The sequence below is a fragment of the Coturnix japonica genome, chromosome 2, assembly GCF_054131305.1.
Source record: "Coturnix japonica strain WE chromosome 2, WE-NBRP24, whole genome shotgun sequence".
Lineage (NCBI taxonomy): Eukaryota > Metazoa > Chordata > Aves > Galliformes > Phasianidae > Coturnix > Coturnix japonica.
In genome coordinates, this window is record NC_140664.1 from 30358348 (window position 1) to 30384242 (window position 25895).

Below are 25895 nucleotides of genomic sequence, written 5' to 3' on the forward strand. Positions count from 1 at the left end.
AAAAATCAGAAATAATGAATTTTGATTAATGATTCCAGTATTAAAGTGTCCCCCCCCCCCTCCCCCCTCTTTTTTATTTTTATTTTTGTTTTTTATTTTTAAATTCACTTCAAGGCTGAATTTGTCTATCTTGGAATTTTGCATCCTGTTCCTTGTTTACACCTTTGTTAGGAGATTGAAAGTTACCACAGGCTGGGATATATGTTCCATACGCACAATAGTAATTAAGTCTCCACTCAGCCTCTCTTTGATCAAATGAATAGGTTGAGCTCTTTAATCTTCACTTCATAAGGCTTGTCTAACAACCTTTGGATAATCATGCTCCTCCTTTGAAGTCCTTCCAAGTCTCCAAACATGCTTTTGAAACCACATATCTGATAAGAGGATATTCTAGAAGTTGTGCCATTACACGGAGGACTGTATGTCCTGTTTTAAGTCAATACTCCCTTTTACTACAGCAATTTTTTGTCATACATTTGCACTAAGTGTTCATATTGCAGTGATTATCTATTCACAACAGCCTCTAAATCCTAATATTTTACTATGACAAGTTCAAAATACACAGTGCGAAATAAGCACAGTGTCCTCAGGAATCCTGCCTGCAAAGTTAAGAATCACAATGCCATTTCCCACTTCCCTCCTGGGCTTCCCCTACACTCAGTGCATGAGTCACTACTTATTAACTATTGTTAATGAACTTAAACTATTTTTATGAATGATAATGATTAGAATAATTTTTTTCAAACTCATTAGACTATGCTTAATTAAGATGATGCCACAGAAGTTTCTATACAGAAACAAATAAGTGAAATAGTAACCCTGTAAAAATGATGACCCCTTTACACACTCACAGAAAATAAGCATCTGGTTAAAAACAGCTTGTCCCACTACTAAAAACAAACAAACAAACAAGAAACAAAAAAGCTTTTAGTCAACATTACAAGAAGATAATTCTAAAAACAACAAAAACACAACAAAACCAAACACCAAGCTAAGAAAATTCACAGAGATATTAACAGAACAGTCAGATGGGGGTTAAAATGTTTGGTCAAGTCTTACTAGGGAAAAGCAAGTTCTTCCCCATAAAGCACCTTACCTGCTTGCGCATGACATCTGTAGCTTGCATGATATAGCGAGGTGGCAGCCCGTGGCTCCGAGCCAGAATGATTGCCTGTTCCAGGGTAACACTCAGGGTGCAGCTGCAATAGAAGACTGAGGTCACCAATCTGCTAGCAGTGGTTTGCTTTAAGTAAGTCCTGTACACTAACATAGTATTTAAGTTTTTTCCTTTTAAAAAAAGGTACATGCAGAGTAACTATGTAGGAGATCTGTCTCCTAACACCTCCAAACCATGCTGGTATTAGCTTGGGCACAAAACATTTCTCAGATGGAAAGATTTTGAGTGTAACCAAAGTTACAAGTGCATGTATGTGCCTATTCTGCTTGTTAAAAATAACAACAACAAAAAACGGCAATCCACGGTGTTGACTATGGCTTGGTTAGTGCATGAAGTATGACGCGCATAGAATGATCCTACCTCAACAGAACCTGACAAAAACTCTGTATTACAAGTTCAAATAATAAAGCTCAAACACATGCCTAAAATGTACTTTTGAGTAGCCTTTTGGAAAAATCCTGACCAGAAGATTCTGCATAGCTTAGATTATGCCCACAGAACAGACAATATGTTTCAATCAAACATTCATCTAGCTGAGCAGAAGATCTGTAGGAGGAAAAATGTGTCTGCACTTATTTTCTTACTGAAAAAAAAAAAACAACACCATGACATGTTTGAAGCACTGCCAAGTAAATTTATGGACTGTAAAAATTTTCACAAGTAGTTAGTGTAGAAGATATTAAATTTGATCCACATCTTTATTAATGGCCCTTTGTTAAAAATGTATAAGCTAAGTGAGTTTCTTTGCTAATGAAACCATTTTTATTCCCCTATTTCTAGCATACACTGACCTCAGCTAAACTGAACCAAAAGTACATTGATCTTTGTGTTGTATGTTTGATTCAGGTGAAAAACAGTCAAATATTAGACTAGAAACTCTCCATGCTACATTTTTATCTTGTCTTTGAAAGGTTAACTATCACTCAAAAAAAGTACTGCTCATAATTTTTGCCAGCACTAAAATCTAAATATTTAACCCTCAAGGACAGCCGAAGAAGCTTTGTCCTGTTCAAAACTGGAAAAAGCAGAAGTAGATAACCATAATTTCATAGATGTTTATCTGTAGGTATAATGGATGTTAATGGGTTCAAAGTGCAGCTTTCAACCAACCAGTTGTTAAGCCAGCTTTCCCATAAATCCCATTTTCTTGGAACCCAAACGACTGAAAGAACAGGGAAATAATATTCTACATGAGTGAATCAAAGCTAACAAATGAATATTGTAAATGAAGTTCAGCTTGAAGAATTAGATGCAAATACTAATCCCTTAATTGGAAAACACTGTCAAATTTCTCTCTGTCCAAAATCTGATGAAGTGGGCACTAGTGATGGACATTCTGAGCCATTAACATTTTTACAATGCCAAGAACAATTCAGAAATAAGGTTACCAAGGATGTAGACATAATCAAAGTGGGAAAAACACAGACAGGGTAAAATAACACAAAGAAGATTTCTTCAATGAGCTACTACAGAGATACAGAGTCTGTCTATGTGTTTCCTGATTATATTGTAGTAATTGCCAAAAATTGAAGAGATCACCTCAAGGCAAAAATTGACTATATTAATTCTAAGGATAATATTATTAAAATGTCCTTGAAAATCAATAGTGAAGACACTCAAGATTTAACAGCCACAACGAAGATGTTGACTATGAGTACAAAACTTTGATAAAATACTTTATACTCAAGATTAAGTAATACTGGTTAGATACTTCCACTGCTTCTTTTAAAACATGTTCTGTCTTTTAAAATTATGTTTAAAAATGTTAAAACAGGACCAATGGCATAATTTTATTTCATATTTCATTAGAAGTACAATATAATATTGCTAGATTTTGTTTCTGTCAAGTCAAGCAACAGGTCTGATGAATGGCAGTCCTAAAATCAGAATTAAAATGAAAAAGATTGCTTGTGGCTTTTGTTGTGTGATTATAACAGAAAGTAATGCTTTCTAAACACAGTAAACAACAAAAACAAAGAACTTTAGTTGCATCAGTGAACCAATCAGTTAGATGGTGTCCACTTTTAAAACTAATCATAAACCTTTCCAGGGGGGTTAGGCTGAACTGACTCACAAGCAGACCTGTATTTACATGCTGGTGCTTTCTTCCAGATTTTTAAGTATAGTTCTGGAATCACTACATATTCATTATCACAAATCAAAATGTTCTGAAAACCAGCTGTAGAAGAAACTAATCCACACACAAAACAGATGGTATTGCAGCTTACAAAGGGATTTAGAAGCAGTTCTGACCATTTGAAGTATCTGGTCATTGGGATGCAATCAGTCCTTCAACCCAAACAAGGAAAATACCAAGGGAAGAAAAGCAACACCTTCTAATGCTGTCACAACATTATGCTATGGGAAGCATAAATTCCAAATCCATATATTTTAATTTTTCTCTGTAAACAAATCCAAATCTGTTTTCACTCCCTCTCTCTTCTTCTTATCTCTTCTTTTGTGACAGAAAAAGACCCAAGCTCATCATTTTGGAATTTGCTGTCAGTCAGTTAGAATCACAGATTTCTACCCTTGACAAATTACAGCAGCATTCAGCACAGGCATTTGGCTTTCGCAGCACAACTGGGCTGAGAATTCCTCATCCATTCATTTGGTTTCCAAGGGGGAACAGAAAGGTCTGCAGCTGCTCCCATCCCCTGCCTGCTATCTCCTGTCTCCCATCAGTCAGGGCAATATTGATAAGAAGATTGCATACAAACTTTCCATTATCTGCTGTTTGAGACCATCCTGAATAAAAGAGGCTAAATCATTTTCTGTCACCAGTGTCCCCAGCAGAATTCATTTGTGGTATTTTAGTCTTTTACTTTTTGCTTTTTAATTTTCTTTTGTGTCTGAATATAATATTTACTAAATGTTTGCATATCTAGCAGACATACATAAATATACGCACTGAAAACCAGATTTGTAACAGAGGAAAAGACTGAAAATTTCTGAGAAACTTATAAGTTCATAGCATCTTATTTAATATTACCTGAAAGGAAAACTAATCTGAGCTGATGTACAGCACAGCACCTGCAGAGTTGCACTGAGCAAACTGCATATCTGTTACCAGAGTTAAAAGAATCTAAATTGTTCAGATCAGCAGCAGGTTTCAGTCAGGATTCCAGGCATCCTGCATCCAAACAGGCAACAAAACATCTCCCAGAAAAATGCCCTGAATAAAAAAGATGAGGTGTTGATGATATGGCAGTTACCATATCAGTTCCCACAGTCAGAGATGTTCAGATGGATTATGGTTACGTGAAGAGAAAAACAATATGAAAAGGATGCATGTATGCTTAGACTAATTAAAATCTAAAGCTGCTACACACAATGTAATTGAATGCTCCTGTTATACTTTCAACAATTTTTCTCTCTGTACACTGTTAGCTAATTATTAGCAAATTTAACCACCTTTTAAGCCAATTACATTATTATTTTCTTGTTTCTGCTGTCATTTAAAGTAATGCAGGTATTGCTGAGGAACTGGGGATAATTCTCTGCAATTACTAGTGATGACTGGATAATATATACTGATTTTGATGGGAAACCCAAAGAATAACCCATAATAAACTAAAAATAAGAGAAAATGTTGTTCGGTGCTATAAGAAATAAACACAAAAACTGCACATATGTCATGATGGAGAGTCTCTTACATTTTCTAAGCTACTGACATTATGGGAATATGGATCCAGGCAGGCAAATACTGAAGTTTTTGTTCTCTATGGCTGTACACTGAAGCTTTAAAAAATAGAATTTTTGTTTTTCTTACAAGGAGAAGAAATTTCAGCCATCCAGCAGGTATTAGAGATAAAATGCAGCTGAGGTTTGTGCAATAAAATACAATACTGTAATTTACAATTACAATAAAACTCTACAGGAGTTCACAACTTATGTTCAGTCTCTTTAAGTTTCTTATATTGAAGCTAAGATGTTCTCAGAGAGGAAAGATCACTGCCTCAAAATCAGCCCTGGATTGAGCACAAGCAATAAGATTTGTTGTGGTTTACCCCAGCAGGCAGCTGAGCACCCCATGGCTCTTCACTCACTTCCCCTGCAGTTGGATTGGGGAGAGAACTGGAAAACGGTATAACTCATGGTCTGAGATAATAGGAGTCTAGTAGGACAGAAGAGGAAGGGATAATAATGATAATAATAAGAATAAGAATAAAAGAATAAACAAAACCATTGCTCTACACCTGCTGACTGCTGTCCAGCCACACATCAAGCAGTGTGCACCCTCTGTAACCCACTCCCCCAGTTCTACACATCTGCATGATGCCATATGTTATGGGACATAACATACAGATAGTGTAGGTCAGCTGTCCTGGTTCTGCCCTCTCCCAGCTTCCTGTGCATTCCCAGCTCCTCACCAGCAGGGCAGTGTGAGAAGCTGAATAGTCTTTGACTCAGTTGTAAGCACTGCTCGGCAACAAGAAAAACATCAGTGTGTCATCAACATTATTCTCATCCTAAATCCATAGCACAATAACACCTATTAGAAAGGAAATTAACCCTACCCCAGCTGAAATCAGGCCATTTGTCCGATACTTACATTATTCCACAAACATATACCAAACAATACTCTGCATGTAAAATCTATTTAATTATGGTGACTCAGTAATCATAAACGATGCTTCAAAAAGTGACAGAGAATATTACTATATCACAAAGAAACGGACAGTTTGTAAGCAAGGGCACTTCTGCCTCTTTTAAGATCTATGAAGCATCGGCAAGCACAGCATTTTTTCACAAGGCACCACTGCAAACATGCAATTGTGCAAACCTCAAAACAAATATACCCCCAAATCCCTTAGTGGACACAAATCCCCATCCCACAACAAGATCCAAAGCAGCGCTACCCAGTATTTTCAAATACATGATACCAACAAAGTCACAGAATCACAGAATCATTAAGGTTGGAAAATATCACTAAGATCATCTAAAACCATCAAACCCAGCCCCATCATGCACATCAACCCATGTCCCTTAATGCCTATTTGCTGAAATAGATGACGTGGATTTATTCAAACTAGGGAATCAGTCTTAAGTAGGTAAGTATACATTCACCACATTTCAGTGCTAACCTTAGCTAATGGCTTTTGTAGTTTAAAAATATTGGTTTAAACAGGTTTATTAAATTCAACATCAGTTATTTTTGATCCTGAGCACACGGTAAGTAATGATGACTTTTTTTCTGTAGCTTATTAGGAAGATCACTATTTCCCCGTATATTTCTGACAGAACATAGGACTGTTCTATCCTTTTTTAAGACATAAAGCTTTCTGAAGAATAAAGAAAAAGCACTTATATTTCAACAAACATCTGCCAGTCTTTAAAAGCTGCACAGAACACCTTCTCAGAAACATTCATCCTCAAGATCTTGCCACCTTTAATCAGCAAAAAGTGTTGCAAGGGGTCACTTCAACCATTCATTATTACTTTCTATTTTGTGAAAGAACAACATTTCCAAAAGATTCAAGATTTGCCTTTTGGTCGCTGTCCTACTTGCAAAAACAAACAAGAAAAATCTAAAGGGAAAAAAAACCAACGTCAGACACTATCTCTCCTGTTCAGTACAGAACATCTTTTACACTAAAAGCTTCTTTGCTACTAAGCTGGAAAGTAAACTTGTTCGCTGGAAAACTGCAATTTACTTCTTGTCTGCTAAGATCTTAGGTTACTCTTCACCTCAGAATTTAAAGATGTGGAAAAGTTTTTAATGTTAGATTGCTCCTGAGAATTTGCTGTATTTTTGATATAACAGCAGTGTTTGTGAGGAAAAATCAGATTCTCCTCAAGACCTGGATTATAGGTAAGACAATAGTGCAGCACCTGAAGAGCGAAAAGATGTTTCTATAGAGCCAAGCAATTGAATCATCTATCAACTCTGTTGTCAAATGTCTATCCTAGTCCGTAATGTTACAACGCATCCACAAAAGAAAAAAAAGGAGCACGCTGAAATTCACACTGGGAGGAAGTTAGATCCACCCACCTGTCACACTGCATTTCTCTGCATTTTCAGATTGCGTTTTAAACAAAATAGTACCTCAGACTTTAAAATGTGTAAGCAAACTCAATGACCACAGTCCCTAACACACACACAGCTGAAATTAACAAAGCAAAAACGTGTCAGGTTACCAGGGAAAGGCAAATCTTAAAGTAAAATTACTACTGCTGTGGAGATAACTGGTCTGTGTGCAAAGCCTTGTTTATATTGCCTTAAGACAAATGCCTGCATATTGCTAATGTAACTATTTCAAATATTACGTAGTATAGAATAAAATACTCCACAATCTGAAATAATTTTAGGAAAACAGAAGTTTTGCTTATGCTTCAGTAGGCTGATTGCACATACAGACAAACATACTTAAACTGCAATTAAAATAGAGAATCTTCACTGAAAGGTGGGGAGTAGCCAGGATAGTTCCTCAGCTCATGCTGACCTTCCCCCTAAAATTAGTCCCATCAACCCGAGATGTAGCACAGACTCATTGAGCTCAGAAATAAATTCCTACCCCAAAAAAAAACCACCCAAAAACATTAAAAGGAAGTATTCATATGTTAGAGCATCAGAAAAATAAAATCAGGGTTCCTGTTTTTCAGCTTGTTTTATCTGATTCACTAGAAGGCAGCTGGCCATGGTGGACAGCTTATGGCATCCCTCTGCTTCACTGTGTGGAAGATGGAGCCAGTTTAGCTGGATTTCAGGAGCTGTGCCAGCTGCAGGAGACAGCATAATCAACCCTTGGCAAAACCTGCCTCATCATTCAGCTTAGCGCTGCCAGCCAGAACCCCACCGGTTGAAGGATGGTACCGCTAAGGAGAGACTTTCTGGAGGGGAAATTAAAACTCAGAAAGGAAAATAAGACAGTGACTTTTTTTCTGGGATGCATCAAGATTATGAAAGACTTCTCTCAATCCTCCAGGAAATGCAAAATTTTAAATAAACTTGGGATTTGTTTCGTTTGGATGCTTTAAATGATTCCTTTGAGCTTGTAAGTCTGATGGTCCCTGAATAGGCTTCTGCAGCTGCTGCACCTAATTTCATTTTGGCATGGAAAGAGGCGAGGGCATGTCTGAGCAGCTGAATCTGCTCTTCCCCCTCAAGCGGGAGCTAGCATCATGATTCAATAAAATTTAAAAGTGCCTTTCATCACCTACGTTTGTGCAGAGTGATTACAACTTCAAACGGATCGAATACAAGTAAAGAAAGCAGAGCATTGTTTACAGGGTGACAGTAGATTGGCAGGCAGAAATATAATTATGGATGATAGAAAAGGGCAAAATAGAAATACAAATGATCGATTTCTCAGGCTAAATTAGAGTTCTGTTCTCAATGCTGGTCAACAAGGCATGTTCACTTAGGATAATCCAAGGGCGGTCTGCACTATTCATATGTCACTGAGGACAGTGAAGGTTAAAGGGACTTATTTTTTTCCCATCCTTGTTTTACTTGTGACTGTAATATATTTGGAAAGAACTGCTGCTTGAAGTAGATATAGGATTTCAGGCTCTAATGTAAATTGGTAAACATATTGTCATAATAAAAATCAAAGCAAAGCAATCACCAGCAATTTAAAATCCCAAGTATTATCTTGGATATGGGGATGAAACCATGAACTCTGTCAAGCTGTTTTAGCCTAGTGCAGTGCAAAAAGTAATTTAATATGGATCACAGAGAAGTCAGAAACCAAGACGCTGCTGATCCACAGATCAGCAGTCACTGTCAAAACATACCAAGCTGTTCTTGGCTGTTCTACACTGAGACTGCCATCCAGCACCTCCCTCCAAAGCTATCTGGGATTTGCTTCCCATTAGGAGACAGAAACCTCTAGTGTCAATGCATGACATCTAAGTCAAGACAACACAGTAAAGGCTCTCCAATCATTTTAGTAAGACATAAACTGAGTGGTGTAAGGTTGGGGTTTAAAGTATACTAAATTGACAGATTCACGCTTTGTTAAGATCCTACTCACCAGGAAAAAAAGGAAAGGAGCTGACCAACCAAGAGCACTCTGAACTCTTCCACAGACCCAAAGATTCTCTTCCATTAGAGACCAAGCACTTAAATTGGCCAAAATGGGGATTTTTTTTTTGTTGTTGTTGTTTTTCAAGAAAACACATAAGAAATTTGCTCCAACTTCATTTTCTTCAATAGATAATACCACTTTTCAGTTCATTCATTATCCATATCATAGTGCTAAAAACTTTCAGTCAAGAGCTTTTGGTCTGGGCCTACAACATGTGGATTTCTGCAACTGATTGCATTCAACAACTTTACAGTATTTTGTTTCTAAGAATACAGAAGGCCAAACAAATTGCCAAATACAACCAGGAATGAATATCCTCTCTCTGAAAAATCAGTAACTAACTCACAATTTAAAGAACATTATTTTGTATGATTATCTGCACTGACTATATAATATCCCACCAAACAAGCACAAGAGTACAGCCCTCAGGGCTACAGGGAAGAAGCAAAATCTTCTTTGTCTATGGGGCATGATCACATCCCGCCTATTATTCATCCTTCTGTCCTTCTCGCAGGATTTCATGATGCTGCAAGAGTTTCACACTACAAAGCATCAAGAGGACCATGTCCACAAAAAACACAGAAGAATTTAGCAGCAGAAATTTCAGGAACACCCAGTGAGACTGCCGGCTGGAGATCAAACAAGCTTTCCACCCAGACAAAGGCAGTTTCAGAATGCCAAAAAGCAGTGTTTATTTAGTGCTGGATGGGAGAGATCTGGCCTGGGGAGGCCAGAAGAAAAACAGTATGTGATGTTATATGACTTCAAATTCTATGGACAGACCTCTTCATCCATCCAACTTGTATGCACAAGAGTATCTTTGGGTGACTCTTGCCTCTTGAGAAGAATAAAAAAGCTTCTTAAACTTCTGTCACTTCAAATCATAGCACAGAAATTCCTTGCAATCTCTAAATATATCGGTTTTTATCTGAACTTTCAGAAATTCAGGGCAAAAACTCTGAGTACCAATAAAATCTCAAGTAATGCATTCCTCACTCCTGGAGGGGTCTATCTTAAAATGTCTGTGATAATGCCAAGAGTTGATTTTTTTTTTTTTTCTCTGAACAGATGGTGGCCACAAAGGCAGTATTACTGCACAACTGAAGTACGGCATCTTGTACAAAAGCTGAAATGGGCTCTTCTGTAAAGCAGAACTAGTCATGCTTTACAGAACATCAACACAACAGTGTTTTGCGATTTTATATAAAAAGGCCATCTTGAATCCCTTAACATCTAGATGGAAACCCACACGTTAAATGATTATACTCCATTCCGTACTCCATACAAGTGATGACTTGTAATAAATCTTTGAAATCCAATGTGTGCTGGCTTGCTAGCATTTTGTTTTTTAAATATACTCAACTGGGCATTTAATCGTTTTTACTTTTGAATTAGTCTTAGTTTTGAGCAGGGATCTCATTAAGAATTCATTTTCATTTAAGAGTAATCATTTATTTGGGCTATTGAAGTTGCTCTGACTTCATTCTTAACAGTAAGAATTTTTGGAACTTGAGTCCTGAAATCATGAAGAAATTCAGAGGAGTTTTATATAAAACAGCAGAATTGAGCCCCAGATCTCTTCTGATCACGTAGGAAATGAAATTTGTCTTACTCAACACAGAAGTATCTTCAGAAGGGTACTCTGGAATAAAGAATCTGCACAGGGCTTTGACGAAGTAGTAACTGACAGCAACTAATCGGCATGAGGTCAGTCTGAGTATTTATTATTATTTTTTTCACTGTTCTTCAGAGACAACATTGACTCATTCTGTGGGCCCTACACAAGACTGATTTCCCACTCCCTATCCCCAGTCTTGTTCGCTTTTTCTCAGAGCAATATTTATAAGCAAAAATCATTTTAAGAAATAGGATCTCTGACACATAAAGAACGTCTCTGTAAGAAAAACTTCTTGTTAAACTATTTTAAATCAAGGGTAGAGACAGCTTTTCTCTGGCTCATCTTCACATTCTTCTGAAATGCCAATCCATGCTATATAGTATTCTCATCTTCTTACATGGTGACTAATGTTAAATAGTAATCTTATTTAGCAATTGTCTAAAACCAAGTACTGTATACAAAGTGACGTTCCCCTGTACCAGCACTGAAGAGCATCACAGTCTGTTGCAAACTCTGCTAAGAGAAATGGCTGGCACTGATTTTATACAACTTAATTGTGTTGGCTATATACAAAGCTTCTCATACTTTTCATACCTAATAGCCTACATTGCAGTTATCATGCATTTTTTTTCCCTAACCCTCTTTTAAAGAAATGACATTACTTAAAATTAGGATAAAGTAATGCTCATCTTAGTACAATATACTGGTAATCAAGCCTGCTTAAAATAAGAATTTGAATAGGTTATAAAATCACAGAATATCCCACAGGGATCCACAAGGAGCATCAAGTCCAAATCCTAATAAGAGTATTTTTAACATCACTTCCTGTAATCCATAGTTAGGAATTTTTTAGAAAGGGAGCAGGTAATTAGCATTGTGTTCTTGGCTATAGCTTGGACTTCTGCTGTTGTTCCCCCTTCCCCCCTTCCAATGGCAGTCTCAGCTTTTTTGGTATAATATAGACAATATTGTAGTCTGCTAATCTGGAATTACAACCACATTGCTGCCTTTGACTATTGCCATCAAATACCAGAGAGCTCAATAATGTCACTATTGCATTTTTTAATATGCATAAATAAATGTGTGTGTATTAAATTTTCAGGCTTAATGACAACAAAATTCAGCTGGCTACAGTTCATTTTCTGGTACTGTTAAAACAGACAGAACTTCTAGTTACAATACCATACACCTGCAGAAATGCATCTTGCTTATTTTTTTTCCCTTGGAAAAAAAAGCTTTACTACTATTTCACCAGCATATAAAGCAGATATGAATTTCAGCATTTCCTGCCTGTATAAAGGCACAGCATGTTTTATTCACCTAGGAAACATTTCTTCTGCTTTAGCAATTAAGGTTTCTGTCTTTTCCTGACTTGAATAAGGAACAATCCATAACAACTGCACAGAACAAAATCATACTGCTCATTTCTGTCAATCACTACAAGTACAGTTATACAATTACACCACAGAACTTTAAGATGCTTAGTCACATACATGGAAACACAGTGTAAGAACTCCATTTCAAAAGAAAATTCTCCAAACTGCAATGTCTGAATGACTGACTGAAACAAAGGGAAGAAAATAAATTGCCATACCGGTGAACTCCACTGTTGCACATAATGATGTGACAAGCTCCAAGCCTGTTACAGAGTTCAGAAGAAACTGATAGCAATCCAACTCCAGAAGCACTGCAAGCAGTGTACGCACAGGCAGCAGTGCGCTTAGATCGGATAAAGGACCCTACAAGTCGGTAAAGCTCATCCAAGCAATTAAGTGGCCTCATCAGCTGAAAAAGAGAAAAAGAAACTTTAATAGTTCCTACTGAGAGCGTGTGAAATGCTTCTTTTTGAGTAAGTCTTCAAAGATGCGTGTTGGAAAACCAGGGTAAGCTGGGACAGCCAAAGTGAGATTCTGTAATGTATGTAAAGAACATGTAGACTTTTGCTATATGACTTAGGACAACATTTTCTCACTCCCAGAACAGCTTTGTAAGCTGATTTTCAGTTCAATAAACTGAACAGATCCATAAGTGCCATTTCCATCAGTGGTATTTTCAGAAACCGGAAACCATAAAGAAGAAACCTGTAACCATAAAGCATGGAGAGGAGGGATGCCAAGGCTGGTTAATTGACTCATGGACAAAATAACTAAGCAACACTATCCCCCATTTATGCAAACATCTGTTTTCAAATCTTGACTAATACTACAGAAAGAGAAAAATGATCAAGAGTGACAAAATACACTGCAAAGCTCAGTACTACCATATGGAAAATGGATGATTCACCTAATAAAGAAAGTACCTTCAAGTGGAAGGCTGCCCTCTGAAGAGGAGCCATCAAAAGTAGTACAGCAATGAAAAGCAGCATCCATTGTTCTTTGTGTACAGAAAGGGTTCACAGCACAGTTTTGTAGATTCCATAATCCAAATTCCATTTCACTTTCTACCAGAAATACTTAAAGACTAACAAAATCCTACTACCCAAAGGATGGATATTTTGAAGGACAGATTAATACCCCAAAGATATTCTTAACTAATTAGAGAAATGTTGGTCTTACTTGCTCATTTATGGAGGTAACCTCACTAAAAAGCATACAGGTCAGGTTAAAAAAATTACAAAAAAAAAAAAAGTATATTTAAATCTGGGCAAAAACAAATTTAACTTTGTTTAGCTCCTATTGATTTAACTTGCACCCATTTGAACTGATTTTAACTGGTGCCATTTATGAATGCAGAGCTATTGGAGAACAGAAGTCACAGCTACAGCTACAAATTGAGATCACGCATTCACTCTTAGCTTGCTCCAATTGCAAAATAAATGCATTAGCTTAACTTAGCTTGGTTTGATCTATATTGTGAGTTGCTTTTATCTTGCCCTTGACCTTTTTACTGAAATAGCAGGTTTGGGGGTAACAAGCACTCCATATGTAGTTAAATTCCTCGTGCTGCGGCTGTGACATTTTAAAAAAATTAAGTTCTTGACACCATAGAAGGAGAAGCACAGGCACATGTCCTCCTCCCCTTCCTTGTAGCTCAGCACAGACAAGAAACAGGAACAAGAAACAGAGCAGGGTTTTTCTCTTCTCACTGGTGACAGGACAGGGGGAAACAGCCTCAAGCTGCACCAGGGTAAGTTTATGTTGGATATCAGGAAACACTTCTTCACAGAAAGGGTTATTAAGCACTCCAATAGGTTAAGTCACCATCCCTGAATGTGTATAAAAACCCTTTGGATGTGGTGCTCAGAGATATGATTTAGCGGAGGGTCGTTAGAGTAAGGGTAGTATGGTTAGGCTGCGGTTGGACTCAATGATCTTTAAGGTCTCTTCCAACCTGAGCAACTCTATGATTCTAAGATTCTAAATATCAGTCTTCTAATGGTCATACTGCATGATACAGTCATAAACTTCAGTCTGTCACAAAGCTCAGTGACAATCATTGCATTTCTCAAGACACAGTAACTCAATCAATTTTGCTTTTAATTCAGTACAGACAAGATCCTAGAATTTTAATTTTTTTCCTTATTGTGCTGCAATATAGCTACTAACTCTCCAACAATAGGGGAGCATTAAATGATTTTTCCTAGCCCCTGGGATCTCTCACTCACAGAGATGTGAAGACAGATGAAAGCATTTGAAGAAAGCCCAGAAGAGCAGATTCAGAAGGAAGTGTAAGGTGCTGAAGTAGTACATAATTTTCAACAGCAATTCCAATTTTCAGAACTAAAATTTTCTGCCTGCATCTACTTCCCCATAGCCCAAGCCTGTGCATGCTCCTGGTGTGACTGTACTACTCTGACAAAGCAGAGAAAAAGAAAAGTTATGGTTCTCTCTCTCAGATACATTCATGCCCTCCAGCCTCATCTGCTGATGCAGAGTCACACTGCAACAGAGAGCTCTTAGAAGTGGGGTAAAACAAAAAGCTGCAAGAGAGTTTCTCCTTTTGCTGCCCCTACAGCTTTGAACAATTTCATTTCTCAATGCAATAAGAAAGCCTCACTAAAGGACGCAGTGTGTAGCATACAAAGTTTAATTAGGTACTTAGCATTTTTATTTACCTTATCTATGTAAGCTGCTTTAGATGTTGAATTTGGAGGCAGGTTTGACTTGTCCAGGTAGAATGCCCTGAGAAAACAAACAAAATACAGCATAAACTGTTAATCGTTTGAACTCCTGAACAAAATGCATGAAGTCTAGTATGAAACATCATCTTAAGGCTGGATTATTATATTGTTATTACTACTATCAAAACAAGAGAAGACCAAGAATTTACAAATGTAAACAGGTACTAACGCTATTCTTGCTTTTCTTGCTTTGGAGACAATCTTCCCTCTGCCCTTTGATGGTTCACTGCAAAATTTTTACCTCTACTTAGAAGAAAAACGAGTTCTGAAAATGATTTTAATCAAAACACACATTTGCATCAATGAAAGGTATGTGGCGGCTTTCAGATTTTAATAGCAACTCTGGGAAACTTGGCATTGTGTCCCATAAACAGTGCTTGCATCCTATGCACTGCAAATTTTGTTTGTATGTTTGTTTGAATATCACTTGTAAATAACTACAATGATATCAAAACAGAATCCAAAACATGAAAGGCAGTACTGGCACTGAGGAAAGCATATTCAAGCGGAAAGTTATAAAACACCCACTGGGATTCCCTGACAGATGAGGCCTCCAGTTAGGACCACACAACACCTGCCACCACAGCAAGGCTGAAAAGGAAAAAAAAAAAAAAAAAAAAAAAGAAAAAAGAAAAAGAAAAAAATGCACGAAGTGAAACAAAAAACACAGAGTTTTGGAAAGAACTGGGTTTTTCAATGGAACCCTCAAGCAATTATACAGCTCCAAGACCTGAGCAGAAGCAGCAGGCCTGGCTAAGGGTCACAGCTGAACCTTGGCCCAGGCTGGAAATGATATCCAGCTGCCCTACAGAATGCGCCAACAAAATTTCAGCATGTGCTCCCCCAACTTATTTAATATTTTTGTATTTCTAAAATAATTTTATCTTCATGGCTGCAGTTATTCACAGGGTTATATATCTGCAGAGCAGAGATGCAGACTACAGATTTGAATTGCCTTCTATTCTTCAGACTGGAAATGTGCTGTTTAACAAATGCAGGCACCATTCTGTCTGGTGGATTTTTCTGCCCATAGTTTTACAGTTTTGAGAAGCATCTTCTCCCAGAGTTGAGGTTTGAACCTTATAGAGCTCAGCAATGAAACCTGATCTCATTCTGTTATTCCATTAAGCCTTTGTGTGATCCAGAATTTACTCTGTGTTAAAGGAAGCTGGAGACTATTGGAAGGAAAAGAGGTTTGCAGAGAAAATTACTCATAAATCACTGTGAGTGGCCACAGCACATAAAAGCTACCTCAGCAGCAACAGGCCAGCCTACCTCTTTGTTAGCAAAGCTAAAGACCAAAGCATCACCCTGCCATCCACTGAACATTATCAGACTAAAAGCCTTTACTGTTTTTTTCTTGCTTCAGAAAATCTGCTTCATTTTCAGTATGTTCAGCACTCCCATTCTCTTTGTGCTATTATTTCAGTAATTCAACTGCATTAAATGAGAGCAGAAACCAAATATAGAACAGTACACACATTAGTGGAGTACATGGAAAATAATCAACTCGGGGTACAAAATGAAGTAACATGAACACTGGAATGGGATATACAATTATAAGAATTACTGTATTAATTCAGTCAGTTATTCATTAACTTAAAGAACAAAACAAAACAAAAAATCAACTATACACAACATGAATTTTAAATATCAAAATATCCTGCTGTCACTGAAGCAATTCCCCCTCCACCACAATCAGATAACACTCCCAGATGTTTCTCCAATGCTTTAATTTTATTGCTTTTCATAAAAACTGTCTTCAGTATTTTACAGAACATGACAAACTGTGGACAGCATATAAATTTCCAAAGCACTTCGCTTAATTACTAAATGCTTGTTAAGGTCCCTCATCATATTTTATGGGAAAAGTTAATGGCAATCTTGGCACAGTGCCCAGTTCAGACAATATTTTCTAATCAATTTGAAATGAACAAGAATGAAATCATAGTTCTTTGCCTGCAACTGTGATGCTGTTTTTTGCTACTAAAATCCTTACAATTTCTATAAATTGTTGTAGAAAAGCCTTCCTTTAAAGAGGAAAAAAAGGCAGAAAAAACAGTAGATATTAAAAATACTGGAGATGATTGCTACCTTTTAAAGACATTACCTGTGTCAAAACATCAGATACCTCAAAGAAAGCCCACTATGGATTTACGTAACAAATACATTAGGGTTCAAAAAAAAAATCTACCACAAAATAAATTTTCCCAGAACTTGTGAATTAGATGCAGAAAAACCGATAAGAATTTGTAGGATACCCTCCAAAAATGATTTAGACATTGTAAGAACCTGAAAAAAATGAAACACTGAAAGCTTATAGGAGACAGGCATTTCTGAGAAACACTCTGTAAATGCTTGTAGATGCATAACCAAGCTTCTAGATTTTCAAATTGCTGTTCTAAGAAGTCTATATGCTTATTCTGGATGCTGACCATTCATTCTCTGGCTGGGCAAAGTGGAAAGATAAGTGGATTAAATAGCATTACATAAAGGCTAACTGGGGATTCTGCTCTGGAAAGGTCCAACAATGGAAGCCATTTGAACTGACAGTTATTGCAACACAGCATGATTATTACACATTTTATTAGCACTATTTCTGTATCTCTATTCATGCTCCAAGTCTAGAAGAAAGAAAACTGTAATTTTCTATCTCTATTTGGGTACACAAGAAAGGAACAGTTTTCATATAGACATAATACATTAACATAACTACCCACTGAAGCCTCAGCATACTGAGTGCTTCAGAGAAGTTTACACACATGAGCCATCAGATGTCAAAACACACAAGGACTTCCCACCTTGCATCATTTACATGCCTAGAAAAGTACACATTTCAGCAATAAAGGCAATGTGTAGCAGCTCTGTAGTTTCATCATAAAGCAATTATGGACATTAAGATTTCAACCCTAACATCTACGATGGTGATACAGTCCTGTATACAATATTATCAGAGAAAAGCTTAATTATAACAGGAAAACACCTTCATGACAATTTCACCATTTTAAATCCTTAAACAGTTTAGACTGTAATGTTATGACCATTCAGAAGCACCGCTATGCAACTCAAAGCACAGAACAGAAAATGTGAACGCTATGTGACTTTGAACTTACCTTGGATAATTCAAATTTCAGGTGTAAGTCCTTCCTGGCTTACTCTAGGCATAGTGACACACCAGCTTTGCCAGTGTTACTGCTTCTCCTGGTATACCAACGGCCAAATCTATGCTGAACCCATTGGTACCAAGAGCTTTCCACTTGCTTATCACAAAGTAGATTTCTCTTTTTGATTTATAATATTCCACACAAGGAATATCCTGTTAATGTGATAATATGCCGAACAGTCACAGGGTAGCAAGCATTTCTACTACACCTAGAAGCTGTACAAGCTACAGGCTTAGACTGAATTCATATCAAGTGACTAGAAGTGAAAGAAAAAGCTTCATCTCTAATCAGAGTAGACTCTCTCTGCATTTGCCTAGTACTAAGAAAACAGAATGAACCAGGTGTCATTTTGAGGTTGGTTTTTTTTTGTTTGTTTTGTTTTTTATTATTTAGGGTATTCTATCAAGAAGAATAATTTTCAATTTCTGAACATTCTCTGTAATTAATTCTGATCATACTTTGTCACAAGTCTAAAGAGGGTAAAGAATTTACACAGACACAGAGAGTACGTAACTGGAAGAGAGAAGATGAAAAAACCAAAAACACAAAAAATCCTAAATCTGATCCAGCTGGAGATATCTTTTAGACCAGCTAGACAATTTAATTTACTTTTATCCAGTATCTCTCTTCACTCTGGTCGTGCTTCACTTTAGATGTAATGAATCCCAACTGCTGTTCTACCTAAAATGTTTCTCATTAAGTTTGTCAGGAGACAAATCTGGCAATTATTTCCTTGTTATGTCCTTCAGACTGTATGCTTAATTCTCAATCTCTCCTTCATAACCATTCTGCATTATAGAGATTTCAGCTAGAAGTATCTGCTTCATTTGGAACCAAATCTTAAAATTCCATAAGGCATCAGATTTCCCTTTTTTTATAGGCATATAAACTACTTGATAAATTGGTATATGTAGCATTGCAGTTCAGTTTTGCTGCTGTATTTTTAAATGCAATGAAATATATCAAATACCTGGCATTAAAAATAGGAAAATAGCTTTTGCCTACTTCATAAATATTCCACTTTAGTGAAAAGAAAATGTTTTCATAGAATTACCACCTGAAACCTGTAAGTCTCCTCAGATTACCATGTTCTGAATTTGATGGCAATAACAAAGACTAGTTAGACATGAAGGAAAGTAAGACCAAAGTCACAGGACAAGAGTGGGACAAGAACAAACAGCACAAGCTTCTTAATCTCATGACCAATTTTACTCAGAAAGGCGTTCTACAGGAAACAGTGGGGGAAGAATTCTGTCAGTTTTAAGGTGGGTTTTAATGCATTAATTATGGGATTTGATATATTATTTTGTCTTTGTGATAATGCAGGCATGGTCTTGAGGACTCATAAGCTTGTTCCAGAGACAAATTCTTTCTTTCATCGTAATGAATTCTCTCTAAGTGGATCGATCTTTTATGCTGTTGTGTCATCTTTAACCAAGTAACCATTAGAGAATTTTAGTTCAACCTGAAGCCATGAATGCCATCACATCTATTTTCTGCCTTGACTAAGTTATACACAGTATGGAAAATCTCAGCCTGCCAAGGAGCCTGCAGCTTGAGAAGCAGCTGAGTATGTATACATGTTTGTGTTAATAAAAAGTTGTTAAATTACACAGGCATATTTTTGCTCCATGCTTATATAAATTCTAGGGGCAGAAATTCTTTCTTCATAATTCTTTTTCTAAATAAAAAAATAAAAAAACTATAATAAAATCTTGCAAATTATAGCAAGATTAAATTAAATTTGCCGGCATTCTGATGAAGGCTTATTATGTCATCAGACAGATGCAGGAGGCTTTAAAAAGAAAAACAGTTTGAAGTTATATTGTAAATTAAACACTTTAAAATGACAAATATTGCATTTAACGTAATCAGATGTTCAGTATAATGGGGAGAGTTTGCTAAATCATTTGTCATTAGATTCACTGATTATAATTGCTTCCTTAGCCTAACAGACTTGCATTTACCTCCCAAAATGATATCAAAGAAAGCAGCAACACAGGAGAAATGGAAAGCAAAAAGAAAAATAAAGGCCTTTTCCCTTTAGTGTCAGCTTGCTTCAAAGAACAGAGCCAAATCACACAGAATGGTAAGCATAAAGAACATTTTCTTCGAACCTTCTATGTTGATGCTCTTTTTTCCTTATGCGTGTTAGAGAAGCAAATTCTGTAACTGGTTTTCTACTGTCTTCCATGTGATATCCTACAAATGATAATCTTATGATTAATACTCTGTAGTTGAGGTTGCATTTCCAAAAGCCCCAAAGCAAGAACCATGAAAGAGAGGAGCTTTTATGACTGCTCAAATCGATGACAAAAAGGATTTGGATGGATTATATCCCTTACGATAAAGTGGAAAAGCTGATCATATTGATTAGTAATGAATGAATTAATTTTGCAATATAAGTAAGGATTCTGTTACTTATGTTACTTGATTGATAATCCACTATAAATTTACTAATATATCTCTTGATTTATCCAAGTAAATAATTTGTAAATGAATTCTGTAAGGCACATGCCAATGTCAATCTCTTCTCTCAAAAGACATTGCCTTCCTTGAAAGTGTTCTATACATTCATTCTTTAACAGAACTTTACCACAGAAAATTAAGGAGAAGCTGAACATGTACCAAACATTTTCAGTTTTATTTTCCTGCTTGATTTCATCGCAATTCCTTTCACAACCAAATGGCTCCATTGGGTTTACATTATTAGAACACTATTATTCAAATGTGTCAGGAATCAGAGAAGCTGAACTTGCTTCAAAAGTCCTGTTGCTCTACTTTGCTTTCTGCTGCTGTAGGAATGGAAAGATTGCAAAGTGGTCATCAGATAGTCATTTCAGAAGCAGCAATGTATTCCTTTTTGTACAGAGAAAGGATGGTTTACTGACTGTGTCTTTAATGACATTTTATTACTGATTAGGTGGTGCTACACAGAGGATTTCTTCCACATGAAGAGTTTAAGACAGTGTAATTGCATTTGTGTATGTTTCCAGGGACTATTCAATTTCACTTTTATGTTTTCCTTTGGAGCAATTATCCAAATGTTAATAGCTTTTGCTGCTGTACTTAGTTTACTAGCTTCTCCTGTCCAAACACCTACACAGCCTAGCAAAGAGCAGAACAAGAACAAAGCATCTGCTTTTCTCTTTTTCCTATTCACATTGTGTAAGTGAATTCCTCAATCTGTTTGAGCCTCATTTAAGTAACGGGTTAAGTTCATCAGAACACAAATGCAGAGATCAATTATTGAATGTCCTCATTGGACCTGAAATGGCTGGGACAAAAAACCCCACGTAATTTACCTATTCTTCAAACTGGACAGAGCTACCATTGGTAAGTTTTGTTGAACGATAACTTTCACAGCATCATCTTGCAGAACCAGGCATTGATCATTAGCAACCAATTAGATCCATGAATCAAAACACCATAAGAGTGATATATCTCATTAGAACCAAAGCATGAATGAAGATCCTAACTAGAACACATGAGATAAGCAAGCCCAAGCAACATTAGAACATTAGCTGAGAAGAACTTATTTTAAGGATTATTATGTGGGCTAAATGAGATCTATTCATAGAAAAGAACACAACAAAAAAAAATTTGCATGACCAACTGATAGAAAATGCTTTCTAATAGTAGCTAAGTTTGTCTGAGTTAAATACTGCCATGACCAAAGCTTTCTATAGAACTGAATGGTCAATACAACTTCTTAAATATATTGTATTCTTAAATACAAAGGATGAACTTTTTTTTCCCCTCCAAGCAGTGACTTTGGAAAAACAAAACAAAAAACAATGTGTAAAACAAAATAAGTAAATAAATACTGTACTTGCCACTAGGACAGATTTGTACTGACACAGATGGAACAAAGAAATGACATCTACAGTATTCACAGAGTACAATTGGATTTATGATTGCTTTTGCTGTAACAGCACTTGAATTAAAGCAGAGTTTAGAAAATGCACTTTTTTAATAAAATATTTCAGAGATACATGTGGAAGATATAAGAAAAAAGATGTCCCAACCACAGGAGTGGGTCAACTTGTGAAATAACTGGAAAAATATTGAGACTTTCACTTATCTGCTTCTTCCCATATAAATACTCATGGGATGATTGAACAGACTTCTTTCTCTTTGCTTTTCTCAGCTGTGCTTAATCTCTTTTCTACCTTTTGTTATATATAGTTTTTAAAAAAGCTGCCTAACATGGTAGAGTTTCCATCCAATTAAAAGATTTTAAAAGTGAATAGATGTGATTTTACAGCAGTCCTTTGCACTTTTTCCTCTTCATCTCATGTAAATAAGTATATTTAAAGGGTGTTTTCCACAGATACACTGTGCTGCAAGGGGGGTCTCAGTACATACCTTCACTATTCTATCACTAATAAATTAGTACACCAGAAATTCTGTCTTTACACACAGCTTCCTATTTATCAAAACACATAATCTTTACATACAACATATACACACTCTGTTATCCATACCTGAAGCTGATACAAATACCTAGGGATGTTTTTATTTCCATTAGTAATGGAAAAAATAAAAAAATAAAAAAAAAAAAAATTTTTTTTAAAAAATAGATTAAGCTTTGAAGAAAACAGCATTATCTTTAAGTCCTACTCTACAGAAATGTGATCTGCAAAATTGGACCATGACGTTCAGCAACTGATACACCAGATCAGCATTTGTGATCAAGCAGATATTTTCTTTTGCATATACATTAGCAAAACAATCATGAGACACCTACAGCTGTAATTTTCATGGGGAAAAAAGTTAGGAAAAAATATTATTCCACTTCTACTTAAATGTAAACTTAACAGTGCAGAAATAAGAAAAGTCAGAATCATGAGTCTTAGATTCTTTTTCAATCAAGCAACAAAAACAACTACCACACAACACACTTTAGTTTAAAGATGTATAATAGCAACTGGGTGAAAAAGCAAAACTTGTATGGCATCATTACCCACCGTAGTTTCTGGTTATACTGCTTGACTTTCTCTAGAGATGCTGCATTAATCTGAGCTTGAAATTCTTCTACTGAAACACTGTCTCTGTAGTAATATCCTTCCATGCTCTCCAATGCTATAAAAAGAGAAAGTACAATGGAGAAGAGAAAGAAAATCAGTATTAAATATTTAATATTCACCTTCTTTGTAGCTTTGTTCACAGACTAGTGAATTACTTTCTAACCTTAAGTTGTGACCCCTGTGGATTGCTGAGCTGCTTCTGTATGTCATCAAATTCATACAGATCTCTTTAAGATTTCATTTACAAGAAAAATTATATTTCTGGCCCTGTAGAAAATACATTTCTGCTCTCTAATTGAAGTACTGCTAACCCTGCATGCAAAAGCATTCTTTTAATTTCTGATATGTCATGGAAAAGCAGTAAAATGAACTGAGGCAGAAGAAAAAAAGTACCAGCTCCTTTCACACAGGGAGACCTAACTTTGTGTGAAGCCTCATTCGGGGAGATGTGGAGTTCTTGAACCTGTGGATATTTACACTGATAATCTGAAAGCCTTCTTCTGCAACAAGTAAAGTAAACTTCTTTGGATCTTTAAAAATATCACATAAGCTTTTTTAGCTCGTTTTTAGGTATCAAGTACGTCTCTATGTTCAAATACTCCACTTTACAAACACAAGGTCAAATATTGCTTCAAGAATTCAGGAACTAAACAAAGACTTCCAGTAAAAGTCACTGTCCTCATATGATCATCAAAGAGAAATCAGAAGGAAGGGAGAAGAAATGCACATTTTGGCACAAAAAAAAAAAACCCCAAAAAAACAAACAAACAAACAAAAAAAAAAAACCAAAAAAAAACCTACCAGTCCTTACATTTAAATACTCAGGGACACTCACCCTTTTCTTTGACTAAGCTACATTAAATGTTCAAGTGTTTGAAGCATCTCAAGCAAATATAGTCCAAAAAAATCAAGATCTTTACTTAATGAGAACTTGTTAAGAGATTAACCTCTTTATAACATAAAACAGAGGCTCTTGGCAAAACAGGCTTTTTAGAGAGGAACATTAAAGATTTTACAATTAAGAACATTGCTACTTTAGTAATCCATGCACACTAAAGGAATTCATCACCCTATCAAAAAATGCATGCAATAGCAGAGTTCTGACGGAAACATGCTGCACTCTTTACAGCTTCAGCTGTACACAGAATATTAATTCTGTATTAAGCAGTAATTGTACTGCTTAATATGACCAGTTAATGAATAATTCATTCAGTGTGAAAGAACATGCAAATTGCACTCCCCTTTGGTGCTTTCAGAGTTTCCAGTTCTGCTTCTGTGCAAAAAATATTAGACTTCAACATTTAGGTTTACCTCGTACTTGGTGCAAGATCACACCAGAAAGCCCATACAGAAATATCTGCAGAACTGTATTTATTATACGAGGTTAGTAGAAACATGGAGCTGATTATCTGTACTTCTTGTTTCATTGGCATAAAGTTGGTTTTACCCTGGTTACATCACCCACCAGGATACTCAATCACCTGTCAGGACTGACTGGGGCACACAGTTCTGTTTCTACAGGCACTGTGGGGGTCATTCTCATGGTTGCTAGCAGGGAATCCAATACTGTATGCTTTGTCTCCCTCCTTCATTCATAGAATTTAATGTATTTCTACCTAGTATACTGGAAAACTCCTTTGTAAGGCCAGCTTTCCTTATACACTGAAACATATCTTCCATGGTACTCTTCCGTCAATATTAGAATATTATGACCTGGACGCATAGACAATGGGAAATAAATGGAGTGGGTGGATGAGGGGAAGCTTAAAGGGTATTTGCTATTGGAACATTGTCTACATCTAGAGGCTCATTACAAGCAGAATACTACAGAGATCTACACTGATCAAAATCTGACCCAGAGGAGGTGACGCTTCCTGCCAAGTTTGCAGCTGCAACCAAACTGCAGAAATCACTGTATACATTTTTGCACAGGGCCACCTAGAGGGGGACCTGGACAGGCTGGAGTAATTGGGCAGCAGGAACAATGTGAAGCTGAACAAGTCAAATGTCAAGTCCTGCACCTGGGAAGATGGAGCCTGGGGAACAGCTGTGCTGAGAACCTGTGGGTCACGTTAGTTTGCAGACTTCACATAAGCCTGCAGTGTGTCCCAGCAAAAATAAATAAATAAATAAATAAATAAATAAATAAATAAATAAAATAATAATAATAATAATAAAATATATATATATTAGGCCAACAACATCCTAAATTGTGCTAACAGAAGCATAGCTCCTAGACTGACAGAAATGCTAGTCCTTACTTTCTTTAGTATTCATTAGATCGCATCTTGAAGCCGTGCCCATTTTTTGTCCCCGTGGTATCAGAAAGCTGTTGATCAACTCAAGATAAGTTTAGTAGAGGGCTGCCAAGATGGTTACAGCCTGAAGTCTCATGAGTAGAGGGTAGAGAACAGAGCCTGTATGGCCTGTACTTGATGGTTTTTTGGGGCATCTACTAGTCACCTGCCATTAGTTAACAGAACGTCAAGTAGATGACAAAGCCAAGCTCTTTACAGTGACACAAGGGGACAGTACAAGAGGCAACAGACATGAACCTGGAAAAGAGAGGTTGCAAGTGGATGTAAAGAAAACACTTTTCCATAATGAAAGCATTAAAACAAAGGAATAGGCCATCCAAGAGGTTGCTAGGCTTCTTTTCACATTTCTTGTTCTTGCTCAAGATCCTACTTGAAAAATCTTAGGGGAATCTGGATTGATCTCATAGCTGACTACTACTCCAGGACTTCACGACC

At 36.5% G+C, this 25895-nt stretch overlaps 1 protein-coding gene across 2 annotated transcripts in view; it reads right to left on the reverse strand.

Moving 5' to 3' along the window:
- PREX2 (phosphatidylinositol-3,4,5-trisphosphate dependent Rac exchange factor 2) overlaps positions 1-25895 on the reverse strand; it is a 158328-nt gene that overhangs the window by 12284 nt on the left and 120149 nt on the right. For both annotated transcript variants that reach the window (XM_015855723.3, XM_085539455.1), the window contains exons 35-38: positions 23083-23197; positions 14883-14949; positions 12423-12613; positions 1097-1199 (exon numbers count right to left, since the gene is read on the reverse strand). In XM_015855723.3, the coding sequence (XP_015711209.2) occupies positions 1097-1199; positions 12423-12613; positions 14883-14949; positions 23083-23197 (476 nt within the window). The remainder of the gene's footprint in view (positions 1-1096; positions 1200-12422; positions 12614-14882; positions 14950-23082; positions 23198-25895) is intronic.